At 34.9% G+C, this 22,232-nt stretch overlaps 1 protein-coding gene across 1 annotated transcript; it reads left to right on the forward strand.

The window, feature by feature from the left end:
* The first annotated feature begins 211 nt into the window (after positions 1-211).
* On the forward strand, positions 212-20,645 carry LOC128864627 (protein obstructor-E). The gene is made up of 3 exons (XM_054104386.1): positions 212-433; positions 16,036-16,716; positions 19,855-20,645. The coding sequence occupies exons 1-3, from the start codon at positions 379-381 to the stop codon at positions 20,523-20,525; spliced, it is 1,407 nt and encodes a 468-aa protein (XP_053960361.1). The 5' UTR covers positions 212-378; the 3' UTR covers positions 20,526-20,645.
* Positions 20,646-22,232: the final 1,587 nt, after the last annotated feature.

Below are 22,232 nucleotides of genomic sequence, written 5' to 3' on the forward strand. Positions count from 1 at the left end.
GGTACATATCTTTCGTACCCGTCGGGCACATCTTTTTGCCACTTTAACGGGTCTGAATTGCAGTTATTAACTCTGTGCGAACTGGATTCTGCCGTCGCTTTAGAGTAGCACCAGCAAAGGCAATGATGTCTATATACACACATATACATACATGCATATTTGAAGCGACTTCAGCTAGAAGCTATTACCTTTCAGCTTCTATTCGCTGCCACTCGCCACCTCAACATTCAGTCTTAAACGAAAGCTTACGCGCTGTGGAGCATTTTTTGCTAAGCACGCTATTGTGAGAAAGAATCGATAAAAAACTTTTGAAAGGACTTTAAGGATATTCCATATACGAAGTGTATTTATTGCAGACTTAAATTTAAAGTAGTGAAAATGTTTAAGATTTTATTAAGTGCAACATTGTGTGTGGCCATGTTTGGCGCTCTGGGTTAGTATTGAAATTCTAATATTACACTTTAATTAGTTTAAAATGCTGGTGTTAAATAAAAAATGGTACATGTTTTTGTATTTGCGGTGTTTATTTATGTATAATTCTCTGTGGTTCCACGAGGGAGCAAAGGGCCATTATGTGCACACCAAATCAAAAGATTTAAGACACAAACTTTTCTTTATTTTTATGCGTTCTTAGGTTTTTGAACCTTTTCTTGGGAGTAATACCCGTGTATCTAAAAATAAGAAGGAAACTTAAAAAAGTCGAATTTGAAATGAAATAATTTTGGCCATAAATATTTAATAACAATAAGGTTTTAATACAAAAAAATGAAATAAATGAATGATTTAAATTAATTAGAATTAAGAAGTTATAATTCTTCATATCTTCATTATTTTTCGATAAGGTCAAGTTTTAAATGAAATAAAAAATGAATAAAAATGAAAAACATAAAGTAAAAAAAAAAAAAATTATAATTAAAAATCATATTGAAATCATAATCCATGATATTTTAGAAATTTTTTAATTAGATTGGTTTTAAAATTGAGTAAAAATAAATAAATAAAATAAATTCAACAAAAAATCCAAATTTTCTGAAAGTGCTGTAATCGAATTTATTTATTGATTAAATTATAAAAAAACATATTAACCAAAACTAAATAAAACTTTTTTTATAATAAATACATAAAAAGAAATAAATCATTAAAAACCAATTAAATTATTGTTATTATTATTGGGTAAGGTCAAGTTTTAAATTAAATAAATAAATAAAAACTAATTCCATAAGAGACCAAGTTTTCTGAAAGTGCTGCAATCAATTTTTCGTATTGATCTAATCTAAATAAATAAAAATTTTAAATAAAAGAAAACTAAATAAATATTGACTGATATCATGACTGACAATTTTTTAATATAATGATCCTTAAAATTTATTAAAACAAATAAATAAATAAACAGAAATAAATTCTACAAGAATCCAACAAAGTATTGTAATACATTTTTTGTATTCAATTAAATTTAAAAAAAATTAAATAAAACTAAATATAATTATTATTCATATTTTTAGTATTTTCGGATAAACTCAAATTATAAAAGTAATACAAAAACAACAATAAAAACAAACAAAAAATAAAAATAAACTCGCATAAAAAGTAATAATATTATTATTTTCATTATTTATGATTGAAGTCAATTTTTGAATGCATAAAACGTAAATAAAAATTAATAAATAATGAAATAAAATTATCACAGATTTGTAAAGGATAAGCTCGGTGTCCATTTACGGTTTAAGAGGCAATACATAATTTGAATTCTTATTCCTGGAGCTTTCTTTTTGGCAAAGATATGTGTTCGCTAGGTAAGCGAGTTGAAATTCGTGGCTAACTGCTTCAGCGTATTTTTTATATATGGATGTTCATTTCATTTCGTTTATTTCAAGCCCAAAACACACTGACATTTATTGCGGATCACTTAAAACTAATATTAGTTAAATAGATAAATTAAATATATTACATAAAAAAAGAATTTTAAAAATTCATTTATTCCTTAACACATTAAATTGAAACGGAATAGAAGTCGGGATCTCATTGATGTCTCTTTGTACGCGGGCCCGCATAATTCGTGTAAGGCAATTTAATTTATTACGCAGGTTATGGGAATAAGTTTGCCCCCGTATAAGAGAGAGATGTCGTTGCTGACACTATTTTTGTGTTCGCTCTAGTAATATACTGGTGATTCGAAGGTGTATATGTAAGGTCTCGATCGCAGTAGTTGACATTCGTTTGAAGCGGAAAGATCCCTTTTTATCTGACATCAAAAATCTCTACGTTCGTCCCGAAAAAAAAGCTTCTGCGGAAAGTTATGCTTCATTATTACCTCTTAAAGAAAAGTGCAGCTGAAACGTATCGTATATTGATCAATATGTACGGTAATCACGCTCTATTAAATACAACTTTTAAAAAGTGGTTTCGACGCTTCCAAGTTGTTATTTCGACGTGAGTGATAAAGAACGCGAAGGGGCACCGAAAACTTCGAAGATACTCAACTACAACAATTATTGGATGAAGACGCACGTCGAACCTCTGATGATATGCCTAAAGAGTTGGATGTTGACGGTTCAACCGTCGGCAAACGTTTGTACGCGATGGAAATGGTCCAGAAAGCAGGTAACTGGGTGCCACATCAATTGAAGGAGATATCGAAGGATATCGGGAGATGTTTGGTGACTTGTGAGATGCTTCTCATGTATTATTTAAGGGGACAGATACCTGTAAACGGCCATATTTTCCCTGATTTTCATTAAAATTATTTAAAATGAAGAAGTCAATATATTTTTTTCAAAATTGACATACAGTTTATTTATACATTAAAATAATAAAAACATTTTTTTTATTTTAATAATTTAAAATGGCGGATGTGCACTCAGTTCTTCCAGGAAGGTCGCAGCGGGGCTTCTCAATCGGCGTGCATTGTACCATCGGCGTCAGTGACCTCAATACAAAAACCAAATTTTTTTTGTTTATTAATGTCATAATTTCTATATGAATTAAAAACAAATGAAAAAAAAGTTTGCGGAATAAAATGCTTAAAAACAAAAATTAATTTTAGGGCGAATTTTCCTACTATTTTTGCTTCGAAAAAATTATTTTTTCAAATATTTTCGAAATTGAAAATTCACATAGAAATTAATATCATAAAAAAGATGTATGCAAATTTTTAGGGAGATCGGTCAATAACTTTTCAAGTTATCGTGTACGCCAATTCGAAAAATATAGTTTTGAAAATAACGCGTCTAAAATTTGAATATACCTACCTCTAAAAATTTTCAAAAAAATTGTTCACATATTCCTAAAGGATTATATTAACATTTATGAAAAAAAATTTTTTTTCCAAATTTTACAGGTATCTGCGCCCTTAATTGTTTAAATAATTCGTAACTTTGGCTAATAAAGGACGGAAACTTATTCCCATGCCCAATAATAGCACTTTTAAAAAATCTGTGTTCAGTTTCATGTCATCATCAATTACTCTAATGTTCTTTCAAAAAGTACCGTAATAAAGCAGTTCAGTCGCTTAATTATAGAATTTAAACATCAAAAAAAAACCAAATAAAATTTTAACGACCGTAATTGCCAAATTTCACCAAAGGTGCTATGTCGTAATAAAATAAATATTTGAATTTCGTCGTCGAAAGTGCTCAGAAATAGCTGCACCTGAAATGAATATCAATTGCAAATAAGTGAAACATCTGGAATAGCAGGTACAAGCGGTACACTAAGGCAACCGCACCTAGAAATATACAAGTACCTGTAGGAACATATATAACGGTGGCTGGGAAGAAATAACCCAGCAATAATAGAAATAATCAAAGCAATTTAAACATTCCTTCAAATGAATATTTCTTTTAAGCGCTGCTTGTGTTGCGACATTTGAATGAATCTTTATTAATTTCCTTTTTGTTTTTGTTTTTTTTTTATTTATGCTTATTGCTTTTTGCTTTGTGGACATTTCAAGTTCGCATAAGCAAAACGTAAAGTGCTGATAATTTGTTGTTCTCCGGCTTGCTATAATTTATTACTACTTTGCATCGCAACGCGAACAAACAAATATTTCGCGATAGTAATCACTCTGTGAAGCGTTGTAGTCGAATTTCTAAGGCAATGTGGGCGTTAGTTTGTTGTTATAGTCGGCTAACCTTTAGAGTGTAATACAAAACTTTTATTTTTATTTTTTTAGTTTAAGCTAGTTTACGTATTTTCGTAGTATTAAAATGAATGAAAATGCGCGATGGGCTTGAAGATGAGTTAGGTTTAACAAAAATGCTACACAAAACGCCCAATAGGGACTCGTTACTGGCTATTCATAAATGTGAAATCAGTTTACTTAGAAACTCAAAATATCTCATTTTTTGTGCAAAAAAAACCGAAAATGTCAAATATTGCGTACTGATCGAATTTAAAAATAATTTATATTGGAAAAACTTTTATTTTTGGTGAACATCTTTGAATGCATTTGATTGCTAAGACACAGGGGTAGATCTCCGACCTACACTTCTGATGAAATTGGTTAACTTTTTCTTGAGGTTTGATGATGCGTAAGCGGTCACTCAGAAATTATCTAATCTTACAGCTCTAAATTGAATATGGCTGGTCTTCCTGGGGTTCATGATAACAGTTTATCACGAACCACATGTTGAGTTTAACATTTTCCCAATCTTCACTATTTTGTAACTCAGGTGATTAAAGAAGAAATTGAGTCGGTACAACACCTCCTCTGTGAATGTCTTGACGATTATATTTTTGAAGACCTGGGAAATTTGCAAAATATCTGACTGAAGGGGCTAGTTACCTTCTTACAAAGATCTAAGCAACTTAGTTCGGGGGGCGGAAATCAAATGCAGGTATCACAATGCTTTAGGGTCACCGAGTGTCTTATGTTAAAGAAGCAACCTGATAACCTAACCTAACTCAGGTATTCTTTTCAAAGTAGATGCTATGATTTATTCTTGCTGCTTTTCCGGTAATTTCTTCAATAATTTGACTACATTTTCAGGGAAGTTGTTTTTTGAAAGCACTTAGTACAAATCTGCATTTTTACTGTAGGTTTGTCTGCATTTGTTTCTCTCAAATTAGCGAATCTGGTGTATGGCATGGATACCCTTTATGGTATCAATTTCAGAAGACTGATGGCGCATGTTTTCTCTTCCTTTCGTCATTTAAAGATAATTGTTGGATCTGGCCTGTTCGGCAAGTATAGCAATTGTATGCAACAGAATTTACAACCTCAAAATGATAACTATCAATAGTGACGTCAGTGCCGATGCGCGAGTCCGCCGACTGTTTGTTTGATGACAGGAGGTACTTCGGTCTCGGATATCCATTTTGCCTCTATCTTTCGTCTTTGATATTACTCAAGGTATTGTGGATTGCCACTCCTTTCTGGAATCCATCTTGATACCCCATCTTTCCATATTGGCTATCTAAGAACTCTATTTGCAAGGAATGCATCCGTTGTGAGAGCTCAAATCGAATTCAATACTTAAAAAGAATATTTTTTTTGGTTAAATATTTGTGTATTTTTTTATTGTATATTTCCCAAAATATTTTCCGTGCACATAAAATAATATCACCTTCTTCAGAAATCTTTATTTTTCAGCTATGCCACTTTTTAAGTTAGCCTTCTCCATACAAAAACCTAATATAGGGGTTTTCAGTAAGAGCGCTTCAACTTTTGAACTTTTTTGAGTAAAACACAAACGGTTTGACTTTTTTAACTAAATTTTTTTTTATTATCGAGTTTGAACATATACATTTAAGTATGAAATTCGATTTCTTTTGCATGACCACCGCGTGCACGTTTTACGAAGTCCAATCGTTGAACCCAATTTTCGACCACTCTTTTGCATAAATCGGCCGAAATTCCAGTAATTTCGCGTTCAATTTTGGCTCTGAGCTCACAAATCGTCGCCGGCTTGTTACTGTAGACCAATGACTTCACATAACCCCAAAACGGGACGGCTTGTTAAATGGACCGTAAAATGGCCGTAATGCTCTTAAAGTAGCAGCAACAGAACGATTATTTTCATAAAAAATTTGCACGATTTGCAATCGTTGCTCAAGTGTGTAGCGTTCCATGATGAAATGTATACTAATGAAGTTTACAAATGACAAGCGAAAAATAAAAAAATATTGCGTCGTTCGCCCTCCCTATCGGAAAAAAGTTGAAGCGCACCTATTGAATAACCCATTATATGTAATTGCTTCGGTAAACATCACACTTCTCAAGTACACTTCTCGAGCCAGTTAGGCGTGTCCCAACCGGCTACTTATTCGTATGTGAAATATGAGGCGTCTAACAATACTGTTAGTTTAGAATAAAAAAAATCAATTATTTATAATTAGATGAACACACACTTACATACCTATATTCTAACAGTTATGCACTCAAAGGGGCATCTCGCTTCTAAATCGCAAAATTATCAGTTTCCGAATAGTTAATTGCAATCGAATCCGTAATTCCCAATAACAAATAGATGCATGCACTTATTCCTACGATCATTAAAATTTTTTAGTAAACAAGTTCGCTGCTTGACTCTTTTGTTTGCACTAATTTGGTCTCACAATTAATGATGATACAAAAATATATATGAAAGCAACTGCAAGACAAGAAATTTATTTGAAAAAAAAAAAAAAATTGTGTTATCAACCAATTTTAATCCACAGCAGCAGTTAACTTGATATAGCTTGTCAATTAAAACAACAACAGCAACGAGCTATTTGTATTTGTCGCATTTAGCCGCGCCTGCATATTTGTGGTTGTCTTTTGTGTGTGGTATCCAAGGTCGCCGTCTACGGTGGCTGGGCTGCTGCTGTTGTTGCACTGCACTGTGGTCAAACGGTGTAGTAAATCCATTGACTTTTCTTGCATTTTAAATTTTTGTTATAAATAATTTACCTGGCCTGTTTGACCAAATCATGAAACAAAATAAGATTTTACGAAAATTAAAATAATGTCTTGGTATGTCTACTGCCTTGGTAGTCACATGAAAAATAGCTGTCAGAAATTATCTTTGGAGCTTTGATCTCTTTAACAAACTGAAATACATTATTTCAAACATTATAGAACGTATGCAGAACCCTATGGATTTTGGAAAAAGTGATTCGAAAGCATTTCTTAATATTTAAAGAAAAACATGAGTAGCAGCGGCAGAGGGAAAATATATTGGCATCTGCTTGAAGCTGAAGTACACCGGTACTGATTTTAGTGATTACTAAACAAGCTTTCAAGTAATCGGAATATGTGAAGTAAAAAATGTGTGAAGAAGTAACATCTGTTAAAGGCATTAATAAATAAAACGAAACGAAACGAACAGAAATGCTTCCTAGAGACACTTCACAATACACATCAGATATACCTATGTAATTGGCGCTTATACCCTGCTTGGGTGTTTGACCGAGCTCCTCCTCCTATTTGAGGCATGCATCTGGATGTTGTTCCACAAATTGAGGAACCTCCAGTTTTAAGCCGACTCCGAATATGAGGAGCTTTTTCATGGCAGAAATATACTCGGTGGTTTGCCATTGAATGCCGAAGGCCGATTGCTATTAGAAAAACTTTTTCTATCGTTTTCCAAACTCTGAATTTCCGAATGGTAATAACGCACCAACTTATTCGGGTACGGCGGCCGCCGATACAGTCTTATAAAATAAATTCCCAAAATAAGTATGTGCCTTAATAAAAATGAACAGCCTGCTCCGATTACACAGGCCTGCAAAATCTCGCTTTTTTACAGCTACTAAAACCGCTATGGGTAATTCCTGAAGGTTTTTTATGCTCAAAATGAATATGACCTTGAAAATGCTCCAGCACGTCAGGATTTTTGGCAATTTGAGGTTAAATAGTCAAAAAATGCAGATTTTGGTATAACTTTTTTTATATTAATCGCAAAAATATTTTTAAAAATGGATTTTAAAGCTGAAGACTAGTACTTTGCGATGCCGTTGTAGAAAGCTGAAAAAAAACTTTACCTTGCTCAAAAAAAATTAAAAAAATGGCCAAAAATCCTGACGTGCTGGAGCATCTTCAAGGTCATATTCGTTTTCAGCATAAAAAACCTTCAAGAAACACCCATAGCCGTTTTAGAAACTGTATCTCGCAGGACTGTGAAATATATCCGATACATTTTGGTACATAAACTTTATTTTTACTTAATTGTAAAATATGAAAAATTGATTGGTGATATAACTTTTTAATAATTTTTTTTCGTAATCAGGACACCAAATTACAAAGTAATTAGTTAAAATTATCGAAAAAGTTTTTTGGTTGTTGGCCTGTGTTATTTTTTACTGAATTTCATATATGGAGGTTAAAAATTATATTCTCTTCTTCTTAAGGGTGAACACCACTGTGAACGCGTGAAAATTAAGTGATTTTCATGATTTTTTTTTTATAATAAGTCAGGACTATACGGCGGATGACCCATTAATTCGATGTTTTGGTTGCTCAAAAATGCAGTTGTTTGAGCCGATGTGTGAGAGCTCGCATTGTCCTGGTGAAGAGTGATCCGTCTTTGGCGATTGGTTTTCCTAATTTCTTGGAAGACAACTGGCAAACAAATGGCTGTGTCCCACTCAGAATTTACTGTTCTGCGTTGTTCTAGTGGTACGGTTGCGACATGTCCAGTTTTTCCGAAAAAACAGGCTTGGAAGTACTTCGTGCGCGAACAACTTTTGTTGGATTTGGCTCATCTTGAAACACCCATATAGCCGACTAGTGTTTACTTTCGGTCTCATATCCATAAATCCATGATTCATCACCTGTCACGATATCATAGACGTTTTTCGAATCCCCGCGATTGTATTTTTTGAGCAATTCCTTCGACCAATCGACACGAGCCTTTTTTTGAGCAATTGACAAATTGTGTGGGATCCAACGCGATAAAATTTTTTTGACAATCAAATGTTTATGCAATATTGAATGTATGCTGGTCCCACTAATGCCTAAGATTGTGTCAATCTCACGATAGGTCACATGACGATCTTGCAGTATCAGTTCGCGCACAGCATCAATGGTTTTCGGAACAACAACTGATTTTGGACGAAATTCACGAAATTCGTCTTGGAGTGAACTACGACCACGATTGAATTCACCATACCATCGATAAACACTCGTCCTTGACGGAGCTTCATCGCCAAAAAATGAATTAAGTTCATCCATGCAAGGTTGCTGAGTTAATCCACGTCGAAAGTTGTAAAAAATAATCGCACGAAAATGTTCACGATTTAATTCCATTTTGGGACCGAGATGAATCTTTTAAGTTACTGTAAACAACCCAAATGGCGCTGGTATTTCAAAACGTTCTGAGCATGTAAAAGCTAAACAATGTCAAACTTTGCGATACAGCTGTCAGTTGCCAGATTGCAACACCAGGGTTGCCAAATTCTGCCAAATAACTCACTACCTGCACTTATTCGGGTATTTTAGTGTATTGGGTATTTCGTCGATTTTCAAGATTTTAAGTTAAAATTTTTTTTACAATACATATTTGTGAATATACTCGTATCTACTTTAAGAAATGCAAAAAATCACAGTGATGCTCCCCCTTAACAATTAATGCCATTTTTATTAGTTTCATGGATCAAAAGTTATAGAATCGAAGAAATGCCCCTTCTTAGACCACTGTGCGCTATCTTTTAGCAGAATTTGTTACATAATATCGCCCAACTAAGCATCAACGCTGTGAGCATCTCCGCGGTGTCGCCTTCTTCACCTTCAGTCGCTGCTCATCTGCAGCGTATTAATTTTTTCTTTTTTTCTTTCAAATAAATTTTATTGCTAGGCAGCAGTTTGTGATTGAATTCACATACATAAATAAATAAAATGCATACAATCAAGTATATACGTGCATATGTATGTGCATACGTATCGTATGTGCCATAAAAGCTTACGGGTTTGTTAGTGGACAGTTATCGTGTTGGCTATACTGGCGAAACTTGTTTGCATTTAAACACTTTTGCTTTCAATGGCTCGCAGAATGTAACTGAACATTCGATTTTTGATGTTTACTTGTTGTTGTTATTAATGGCTTTTTGTATTTTTTTTTTTTTTTGGTATTCTTCTTTTCTCTACTGAACATGGCCGCTTCTTCAAGGAATGCAACTTATTATATAATATTAAACAATGCGAGGGTTTGTTGCTAATAAGTATTAAGAAAATAAAGGGTTTTCCAATAACAGGTGCTATTGGTGAGTGAATTGCGTTATTGAGAGATGATTAACGATTTTTTATGGCCGGTATTGGATAGTATTGATCTGGACAACGTTTCTTTTCAACAAGATGGCGCTACGTGCCACACAAGCAACGAAATCATTGATCTTTTACGGGAAAAGTTTCCGGACCGTGTTAGCCCTCAAAGAAGTGATCACAATTGGCCACCGAGATCTTGTGATTTAACACCTTTCGTCTTTTTTTTTTTGGAACCACGTGAAAGAGAAGGTGTACACCAACAACCCAGGGTCGATTCAAGACCTCAAAGATGGAATTCGTGAGGCTATCGAGGACATAGGGCAGCCAATTTGTGATTCGGTTATGGAAAATTTCATGAAACGGATATTGTCCTGTAAGCGTGGTCGTGGTGGTCATTTGCCTGATGTTATTTTCCAGTATTAACGGCATACCTTCCTCTTTATAAAGAAATAAACATCCGATCATTTATATTGAAAAATAGCATTGTGCTTTGAATGTCAAAATAACACCTCTGTTTGGAAAACCCTATATAAGAAATTAAATTTTTTTATTTTTAAGAGTATTCTCAATAAAAATGTACACGTTCTGCGTGTACCAGTTTTCACCAAGCGCTTTTGGAACTCTGATTGACGTAATTCCATGGCATGTGATTTGAACAAATCGCTTCTTTTGGTGTCGAAAAATGTTGGTCTTTTATAATATTTCGATTGGGTGGTATACTCAAGAATGCACTAATTTTTGCAAATAGCTGAGTTTGCACTTTCTTAATTCCTCAGCTGCGATGGGTTTTCATTATTTTTTTTATATTTAATGGCGTATCATACCATACCATTCTAGGTTGCTCTAATGGCAGGGTGGCGACATGTTCAAAAATCATGTCTTTGGCGAAATCAACGCATCTCGTTAAGAGATGCCTATCATTTGCGAGCTATGAAGGTGTTAGTAACCACCCCACCAAGATTTAATCGTCACTTGGCGATCAGAATAAATATAGATTTCTCTAAACGTAGTCACATTTTTACATAACCACATGGCCACCTCATTAATGGCTAGAATTTCAATCTGAAATACGCTACAGTGATTAGAAATACTATTAGTTTTTACTTCTTACAATACACGCCAATGTCAACTTTATCGGCAAGCTTTGAGCCATCATTAAAGAACCGTAGGCAGTTTTTTCGACCAAATATATTGTCAATCCACTCACGTGTAGCTAGAATTCTAGTGCCAAACAACTTATTAAAATATGATTCATCCAAACAACAGTCAACAGGATTAGTTGGACCCAAAACGAATGTTATGGCCGAGTGTCCAACACCTAAATCGCGCCATTGATTAGTTGCGGCAGGCCGAGCAGAAGTGTTAGCTGCATTCTATTTACCAACCAAGTCTAGAGGCGGTAAGAAGAAAAAAGTATTCAGAGCATCAAAGATCTAAAAGCGCCGCTGACACATATAAAAGCGCCATACGGTGCTACTTACTCTGCGTTGAAGTGATCCGCGTTAATAAAACTTGAACTCCGTTCCATGCGTCACCCTAGACAAATCCTATTGCTGAATAAAATTATATCTAAGTTCGATTATAACTGAGCTTTAGACAGTCGGCGCATAGTTTTGGTGAACCAATTCCACTAAATTTTCCGCTCTAAACCCCGACTAAAAGCGATAATATGTACAAAAAGATGTTTCCTACAGTAGACCTAAGTTCTTCTTGAGAATGTCATGCAAAAGTTTTTAAAGGGTTTTCCAAACAGAGGTGTTATTTTGATATTCAAAGAAAAATTATATTTTTTAATATAAATGATCGGATGTTTATTTCATTATAAAGAGGAAGGTATGCTGTTAATAGTGGAAAGTAACACCAGGCAAATGACCACCACGACCACGCTTACAGGACAATATCCGTTTCATAAAATTTTCCATAACCGAATTAAGAAATGGCTGCCCTATGTTCTCGATAGCCTCACGAATTCCATCTTTGAGGTCTTGAATCGACTGTGGACTGTTGAGGTAGACCCTCTCTTTCACGAGGCCCCAAAGAAAAAAGTCACAAGGAGTTAAATCACAATATCTCGGTGCCATACATACGAAGTCGGTTCAAAAATCGAAACGACTTGATTGTTTGGAGTAAACCATTTTTATATTTCGACATAGTCTCCTTTTACGACTATACACTTAGTCCAACGCTGTTCTAGTTTGTTGATCCCTTCCGAATAATAAGATTTGTCCAAGTCGTTTCTACAATCCCACCAGCTATTTCTTCGGATTGGTAGCCTGGGGGTTCCGAGGGAGCCAATTTTGGAGAAATTTGCCACGATAAGGCGTGAGCTGGTGCTTTGTCTTGATGAAAAAGGACTTTTTGAAACTCATTGGACTTTCTCGATTCAAACGAATGCCAAACACAAAGACATACGCCGATCTGGCTGAAACTTGGTGTGTGTTCTTCCAAGAGATGCTACTAACTCAAAATAACTTCGATGAGTGCCAGTAGTGTTACCTCTATGACTTTGCACGGACTTTTCAAACGACCCTCGCACATATCAAAGATGTCTAAGGTATGCTAAATAATCATTTCTCTAGATTGACGCTAAAAAGAAAGGTTTACTCCTTAAAATTGGGCTTAGAATGAATGGCATTGAAAAATGAAGCATAACAGAACTCGAAATCTGGTTGAGTTGAAGAATGAATATTTCATGTGCCTATATGCAATATAAATACACTCGCCAGACAAAGCGTTCTGAGTACGGCGACCATTAAAAACGTCAAACTTCATGATGACATTGTCAGATTTCTTATACAAACTCATTCACACTGGTGTTAGCAATCCAAGCAACGTCCAAAAAAGTAAAGGAAAGCGTTTATATTAATTGATTTTATGTAGCAGCCCTAAGTATGCGCGCATTATCATTAAAATGTTTTATATTTTTATATTATAAAATAACTCATTACTCACATTAATTGTGGTCAAAGCACATCTAATGCATTTAGTAAAGGTGTAAATTTTTTTAAATCAGTGCACTGATGACACCCAAGGTGAAGCAGCGTCAAACAAATAATGAATACAAAAAGAAATTTACACATACCCGCATTTGTTTATATGTATGAGGAGACATGTGCGAACATAATATCAAAGTACAATAATTATGTTATTTCCAACACGTAATTTAAATGTATGCATGTACATACTTACATATGTATACTAGAGTGCATCACTGGCATTCCAAAAAACAAAAATTATGTTTTTCTATCGGTATTATAAAATTTATTACCTTTTAAGATTTCCACCAAATAAAATTTCGGAAAAATCTTAAGATTTACGTGCGCTGGAACGATTGAGCGTACCTTCAAAAATCGAGATTTTTGATAAATAAAGTTAGTTTCTAAAAATATGTATCCCCAAAATCGCCGCAGATAATTGAAAATTTTATGTCGAAGAAATCTACATACAAATGTTAACAAATGTATCAGCTGAATCAAAACAATGATATATGCAAAAAAGAGTTTGGGACGTGAATAGGTTAATTTTGAATTGAGAAATTCGAAGAAACTACCAAGAAATATATCAATGGGCTTAAAGTCACTCTAATACTTTAGCTATAAATCTATTAGATAGTAATCAAACCACTAAGAGATTAAATTGATGTCATCGGTTGGATTAGCTAGATAAAGAATTGGACAGTTCTTAAAAAAAAATGGTTTGTGTTGGTTATTCTCACTGGAGGCTAACCGCTTCAATTACCGTGGGTTAAATTTCTACCAAATATTCCTAACACTTGCTAAATGTTATAAAAAGGGATTGCAAATAAAAGTATCAGAAACAGGAAACAAATTGGTTGATTTATTCAAGTTTTCTTTAAAGCTATCCGCCAAAAAAAGCCAAAAAAGCTTGAAAAATCGTATTATTTATTATTTTCATTCTGGGCATAAAATTTTTAAGCATTTAAGCGGACCTTAACTTTTCTAGTATTTAATTTGTGTGTGCCAAGACGATGTTGTCCCTCAAACCTACACTTTTAAACCACCTCCGAATGGCAGACAGTTTTTTTTTATGAGTAGTTTTTTCATGGTAGAAATACACTTTGAGGTTTCTCATTGAACGCCGAGGAGCGACCGCTAACTAGGAACTATGAACAACTTTTTCTATTAATTGGTTTTTTTGTATCAGAGGTTTCGAGGCTGTTCACTTCCAAACAACTCGGTTACGGCGGCCGCTAAACACGTCTATTATCTGAGGTTTTTTGTTGAAAAAAAAAAACATTTTTATTTATTCTAATTCTAATTCTATATATAAAAAGGTCGATTTTTACAGATATTTTCAGTTCAGTAGAGTCCACGAAATATTTTTGCGGAAGTCTTAAAATATAATAAATTATTATACTTATATATGTATATATGTATTCATTTGGGGAAAATAAAATCCATTATTTTTGGGTAAAATTTTTGCACAAATAAAACTGTTTTATGGTCGATCTTTACCTCCTGGACGATGCTATGACTGCTAACATGCCGGTCAAATTCAATTACTTCTGTGATTTTATCGGCATTTTTAACATCAAAAATGCCTCAACGGCATCGACGAAACCAAAATTGCACCTTATTAACTGTTACAGCATCAGCGCCATAAACTCCATTCACAATTTCAGCGGTGTGGCTTGCATTTTCGTCTTTATCAAAGAAATATTTTAAACTGCACCGAATTTTCTCTTTGTTGACTTCCATTGTTAACACCCTGTAGCTCACAACAGAATGGGGCAAACAGAAAACAGCAAAAGAATTTTTTTAGTGTGAAATGTCACATTGACAATGAGTATAAACTTTGAATTATTTGATCGATACTGTATGAGATATCCATCACTACAGTCATCTACCGAGAAAATAATGAATTTCATTTCCCCCAAAATATTATATAGTATATATTTCTCGTGGTTCATAGGAGAAACAAAGGGCCTCAACACACAGGTTGATGTTAAGATTTTTTAACGCAAGAAATTGTATTTGTCTCTATAAACGATCTGCTTGTGGCGCTTCTGCTTCAACTGGTCGCCTCCCCACCCACACCATTGACCAACAAAAACAAAATAAAAAGAGAAAATAAGATTAAAAGAAATAAAATTAAAAAAAAATCTAAAAACAAAAAAAATTAAATAAAAAGATTATAAAAAAAAATTAAAAAAATGAATTTTGCTCCAACAAATTATTATTTATATAAATAAATAATTTTATTTTTTTTATTATATTATACTAATTTTTTTTTTAGCGAGACACCCTAATGTGCCTACATACATATATTTGCCTTTTACACGCTTTTCTTGTCAACAAAACGCTGACAAATAGGCTAACGCGTTACCGGCGTTTTATTAGCTTCACATGCATACTTACGTACTTCACTGGGTTAATCGCCGCTTTATTCAAGCGAAGTTATTCAATAATGAACTCAGCAGTAAAAATAGATTTTAGTTATTTGGTTTTCGTTGGGGAACGTACTATACTTTTATAAAAAAACATAAAAAACGTATATTTAAAAAAAAAACGAAAACTTGGTACATATTTCGGCGCGCTTCCATTATTTGAACGCACACCTCTTTTATCAACTAATTGCTAATTTATTATTTCACCACTTATTCAAATTGCGTTAAGTACGTATTTGTGTTAGTGCGGGATTTTATTTAATATTTCTGTGTACTTTAGTTCATCATTCATCTTATTTGTATTCGTGTGTTTAAAAAAATTTACAATAAAAAAAATCAACTTGAACTTCTCATCCACTTCATTCTTCACTCTGTCTAGGTAAGCAATTTAATTCAAAATATATTAATGAATTCCGTTTTATGCTTTTCTCTCTCTTTCACCTTCCAGCTAACGGCCAATGTCAGCAACCCAACGGCACCCAACCCATCTCTGGCTCCTGCGATGCTTATATCGAGTGCAAGGATGGCGTTGCTGAGGAGAAACTCTGCCCCGATGGCCTACTCTACAATCCAAAATCCTCTGGCTATCCTTGCGGCTATCCAATCGATGTCGAATGCTCACAGGCGCAAGCACGTCTCCAGGCCGCCCAACCAACCGACGAATGCCCACACCAATTCGGTTACTATAGCATGGGTGATTCCCGCAATTGTGGCAAATTCAAGAACTGCGCCTCCGGACGTGGTTTCGTATTCGACTGCCCCGAAGGCTTGGCATGGAACAAGGATACTTACAAATGCGATTGGCCCGATCAAGTGCCTGACTGTGATGCCGAAGCTTTCCTAGGTTTTAAGTGTCCACCACCGAAGCCATCGCCCAGAGGTGCATTCATTGGCGAACCCGAAAAGGAGTATGATTTCTATCCATCGAACGACAACTGCCAGGTCTATTTCATTTGTATAGAGGGGCGTCCACGTCGTATTGCATGTGATGAAGCGAGCGCCTTCAATCCGGAAACCCAAATCTGTGACGACATTGAGAATGTGCCTACTTGCAGTCCTGACGTACAACAGCGTGGACAGGAGATTAAGAATGCGCGCCTATCAGCGCAGACGGCGGCAGCAGCGAAAAGGAGATTCTAAGAAATAATACAAATTTACTTACCTACTTTAAAATGTTTTTGTTTTTTCTTTTTTTGATACTCTAGTCCATAGTGAAAAATGAAAAGATTCAATTTGGCCACTTTGTATGTTTTTGTCATCAATTAAATCGGACAAACAAACAGTTATGTGCGTGTTTTATTAATTTTTCTTAGCTTTGTTAGAATTTTGCACCTTTAAATGAACTAAAAACTAAAACTGTGCAAATTTTTCTATCGATTTCAGGTAAAATTGTTTCCTAAAGCTAGCATTAATGTATTTCCACGACCTCGCTTTCTGTGCATGCACTCCTCTTCTTTACATAGTTTCTATTTATCTTTTCGTTTATACATTTCTTGCATATTAATTTCTTACTTACTTTTATTCGAAGCAGCAAACACTCCCCTTATTTATGGATTATGATTTCATTCAAGTGGTTGCCACGGCTGGCTTCGCACTAGCGCATCGTGTTAACGCAATTTTCTAAAACCTTCTTGACGGTTTCTGGCTCTACCGCAATGATCAAAAAGTTCCTCCAGCTGACGCTTTAAGCCAATTGATTTGAGTCCTGTTTTTTGTTAGATTGTAACATTTGTGGTTAACTGTTCTACCAAAATTTGTTCGCCACAATGGGGTCTACGTTCGGAAACCGGCAAGAAAAGGTTTTTTTACATGTAGAATCTAACAATCAAGTATTTGTTGTTGTACTAGCAGCATGTAACATTTCCCATAAATGTTTGGGTAGTTCTTCATGAAGTGACAGACCTTAACTGAATATAAATCCGGGTCGTTCCCGTAAAGTAGAGCCAAATATCGTCGAAATGAAATCAAGTAGTCGGTTATTCACGGAAATGCGTCGTTGCTCTATATCCTGCGGGCAAGACTTAATTTTCATATAGTGATCGTCGACGCGTAGTATCAAATCAGAGATTTTGATATCAGTGTCTTAAATTTATTGTAGAGTATTGCCTCTCGTTGTACTGTGGCAAAGTGGGCGAAAGGCGTGATGTAAGGCCAGGTTGTAGTATGCACCATTTCATAAGCGGTTTGAGAAGTGCAGCGAGAAGTGATGATGAATAAAATAATGACTAATCAGCTATGCTTGTTGCATATTTGTAGATGATAAGAATCTTAAACGTAAGTTACTTAACAATGGCTTTTTTGTGCCAGATATAGTATTTGAAAACACTTTTCTTCTATCAAGCGCCAAACAGACACGTGCTTGTAGATCAGCAGAATTCCCCAGTTTTAGATTCAGTAACTTTGAATGATATCAGAATCAGTTTGTTTTGGGAGTTTGGCCGAGTTCCTCCTCCTATTTTTGGCGAGCGTCTTGATGTTGTTCGGCAAATGGAGGGATCTAGAATTTTAAGCCGAATCTGAACGGCAGATATTTTTTATAAGGAGCTTTTTCATGGCAGAAATCCACTTGGAAGTATTCCATTGCCTGCCGAGAGGCGACAGCTATTAGAAAAAACATTTTCTATCATTTTGGTGTTTAATGCTCGATAATTGGAATCTACGCACTTCCGAATGGTAGTCATCCACTAACTCATTCGAGTACGGCGGTGACCAAGTTTGCCATTGCCCACATTAAAACGCTATAATCAACTTTATGGACGAACAAAGGGCAAACGAAGTTCTCATCAAGTATGAAGAACGGCAGTGGGAGATGTCAATTCATGTTAAAAAGATTTCAGAGGACTGTTCAAAATGATCAGACCATTAATCGGCTCTCAGTGAATTTGAAAAAGAATCAGCTGATTACCTGCCGTCACCGGGTCATGACAGCGGTTTGTTTACGGAAAAACTGAGATTGTGTTGGTGATAAACAATAGTGTTTACTCATTTTGCTTCGTTGCTGTCTGAATAACGATTGATTGTGCAAGTATGTCAAGACGGTTTAAATGAGCGAACAGAATTATATTACCGAGTACCGAGACGGTGACGTAGATGCCGAAGTTACGCACTCAATTTCGCACACTCTAATCAGCTACAACTCAAAACAGCCAAGAGAGACTCCGTCATGAAGGTTAAAGAATTCTTGTTTGCTGCATTCTTAATGGTAATAGGATGGTCTTCTATAAAACATCAGTCTAAATCCAGTCATAATCTGTATTGAGACATCGTCCCCCAAGTATGATCGGCCCCAGTAGACAGACTTATTCGGCGCGTTTGCACCAGATTGTGCTAAATTATGGCCATTAAAGTGACCTACAAATAACTTTTAGTCGATACCACACAAACAGCTGACGTTTTTTTCTAATAAAACGTTATACAATTTTTATTTCACCAAGCTTCCAACGTTTTTGCCGGGAAAACTAAAGTTTCTAAGCTGCTCAGAAGAAGTGGCAAAGTAAGATGAAGTGATAAAAAGTAGATACCAGCTTTCTTACATACAGCGTAAATCGGAGTGGTTCTTGTGAATTCGGGGTGAAAATTTAGATACATTTCAGAGAGGTAAAAAGAATGAATGGAAAGAAGAATGGGTCATTATAATAAATATTATCTTCAGATACTCTGACCAATATGAATTGAAATAATCTTCCATTAAATTAGCTATTTGAAACCCAGCTTGAAAAGGTAAACCATTTCCATGAATGTGAATAGACCAGATATGGAAGTACTTGAATCCATTTGGGGTCTTTGAAATCGTTTGCATATTCTCAGATTTTGTGCATTTAACACCTTTTACTTTTTATATCACAATGGCGGCGTAAAGTACGCTCCATTTGGATCAGTTTAAAAATATCGCACCCTAAATACAAAAGGGGCACAACTCAAAATTTTCCACACTCGAGCTTGACTTGTTTACAGTAGCACAGAAAACAAACTATGTGACATATCACGCTGAAATTTGCCATGTAAGCTTATAACAGTCCTACCAAAAAACAAAAAATTTATTTTTGCCATATGTCATCCGCGGACCGTTTAATTGATAACGTCTCGTTCATATTTGAGCAGAAGTACATTTTGAGTTGTGACCCTTTTGTATTTAGGGTGCGATATGTAATTATAAAACATAAAAAAGTGTATATATTCACCTGTTATTAAAAAAAACTTACTCACAATTTATTTTTAACAAAATTAATAACTCTTCATCTTTCCCTTCTTATATTCCATTAAATAGCCCACTCCGCTCGAAGCTCATGCCCCGAACCGAATGGCCGCTTCGCCGATGATGAGCAGTGTGATGCCTATCTCGAATGTAGGGAAGGTGTGCCAGAAGAGAAACTTTGTCCCGATGGCCTGCTCTTTAATCAGCGCACCAAAACAACTGGCGATTGCACATACTTGCCCTTCACATCCTGCAAGGAACGCGCGCGCCTACAACCAGCCAACGGTACCGCCGAATGCCCACGTCAATTTGGTTTCTACCCATCAAGCGATCCAAAGAATTGCGGCGTCTACAAGAATTGTGCTCACGGCGAGGCTACACTCACCAAATGTCCCGAAGGATTGGCTTTTAATGTTGAATCATATCAATGTGACTGGCCTGATCTAGTTGCTGAATGCGATGCTGAGGGTTTTCTCGATTTCACGTGCCCACCACCAGAGATTGTCGATGGTGTGGAGAAGGAAGTGGACGTTAGTCCCGAGGGTGAGCTACGCTATTTCCGTCATCCCAAAACATGCAAGAAATATTTCGTATGCGTTAATGGTCATCCACGTTTGTACAATTGTGGCAAGTACTTGGCATTCAATGTGGAAACGAAGTTATGTGACTTCTACACACATGTGCCGGAGTGTTATGCACTTTTGAAGGAAAAGAAACTGGCTGCGGCCGCCAAGCAGGCATGAGGCGTTATACCCTAAACTGTTATAGTTCGACTGCGTGTCAAATTGTATTTTATTTTTGCCAATAAATCCAATTAAATTCTGAGAGCTTTAACGATAACTTACATAATATATTTTGTAAATGAAATAATAATTAAATATTTAAATAAATATTAAAAAGTGTATTGCGTCTTAATTTCGACTTGATACTCACGGCTAAGCATTTGGTGTCTAGGAACAATGCTGATAAATCTTATGTGCTGAGCAACATAGTTGAGCAAACATGTTGTGTTGCGCTACGTTGCTTATTAGTATTTTGAGTCTAACAACATTGATGATAAACATTTGGTGCTTAGCAGCATTAGTCACAAACATTTTGAGTTAAGTAAACGTTGTGAGTCGACTATGCAGACTCTGAATAATTTTTATGGGTATTTTTCTGCTTAAGAAAAAATTTTAAGAAAAATAAAAATAGAAATTGTAAAAGCGGAATTGTTTGAAGTAAGCTGACATTTTTATAATTTAAGTAGCCGTAGTTAAGGGGGGGGTAGGGTCACAAAATCGAAATTTTTTTTCTTCACTCATCTTATAGTAAATCATTTCAAGAATGTTGTGTCAAAATTTTAAGTGGATCGGAGCAGAACTCTCAAAGTTATAGCCTTTGTAGGCACTCTACCTCGAATGCGGAGCATCGATAATTTCTCAGAGTCATTTTTTCAAACGCGTTTTTCCCGAAACGACTTCTTAAAAGTCGGTGCCAATCACAACTCCGAAACTATTCAACCGATTCCTTTCAAATTTGGCACACGTTTTCTAAATCAAAAATACCTCCCCCCTACACTGTTTTTTTTTTATTTTTTTTTTTTAAGGTTGTTTTTCACTTACAAATATGGCGAAATTTTTCGCCAAAAATGCTCGTTTTACGTTTTTTTGCCACCAAAACTACAAAAATGAAAAAAACAAAATTTTATTAATGTAGGGGGGAGCATTACGTCATACTTTAACTGAAAAATTCGACTTTTTTAGTTTCAGATGATTCTACGACGAATGCCGATTGGCACCGCAGAGCACCTCTCGAAAAACATATCTCCAAAAAAAACTCTGTCATGGGCTTATTTGTCAATATTTTATTATTAATATTTTTTAAAAACTTATTGAAAAGATGTACAATAACATGCAACTGATTTTATTAAAGTATCTTAAGCCATATTTCTGTAAAAAATTCAAAAAAAAGTGTTTTTTTTTTAGCGCTAAACCCCCCTTAAGTTATTTTATTACGATTATATGTGTGATGTAAGAATCGTTAAAACTAAATTTGGAAGATGAAAAATCGAAAGCCGAAGAATTTGAAAGTGAGTTAGATTCTTTTAAAGCTCTCTATATGGGAGCATGAGATACAGAAAAAGTTTTAACTCGCTGTAGAAAAAAAAGGTCATTACTTCGAAATCATTTTGGTGGGAATATGAAAGTAAATGTACTCAAAAAGGAAAGATGAGTCAGTTGCTCCACTTATAATGTCAAACAAAAAAGAGAGTGAAAGAATAATCCTTCTGCAATGTAACGACTTTAAACTTATTAGTAAGCACTTAGCGTAATAAGAATGAATTGAATGCTTCAACTTCAAAGACTTAAATAGAAGGAATTGACTCCTCGAAATTCAAATAACTAAAGGCAAAAAGAACAAGGGTGTTTCGAACACGTACAAGCTTTTTGTATGGCAATATTTTTGGC

The sequence above is a fragment of the Anastrepha ludens genome, chromosome 5, assembly GCF_028408465.1.
Source record: "Anastrepha ludens isolate Willacy chromosome 5, idAnaLude1.1, whole genome shotgun sequence".
NCBI classification, from domain to species: domain Eukaryota; kingdom Metazoa; phylum Arthropoda; class Insecta; order Diptera; family Tephritidae; genus Anastrepha; species Anastrepha ludens.

Coding starts and splice junctions, on each gene's coding strand:
- LOC128864627 (XM_054104386.1), top strand. CDS start 379: ATGTTTAAGATTTTATTAAGTGCAACATTGTGTGTGGCCATGTTTGGC. Junction 434..16,035: donor GGCCATGTTTGGCGCTCTGG/GTTAGTATTGAA, acceptor TTCACCTTCCAG/CTAACGGCCAATGTCAGCAA. Junction 16,717..19,854: donor GACGGCGGCAGCAGCGAAAA/GGAGATTCTAAG, acceptor TCCATTAAATAG/CCCACTCCGCTCGAAGCTCA.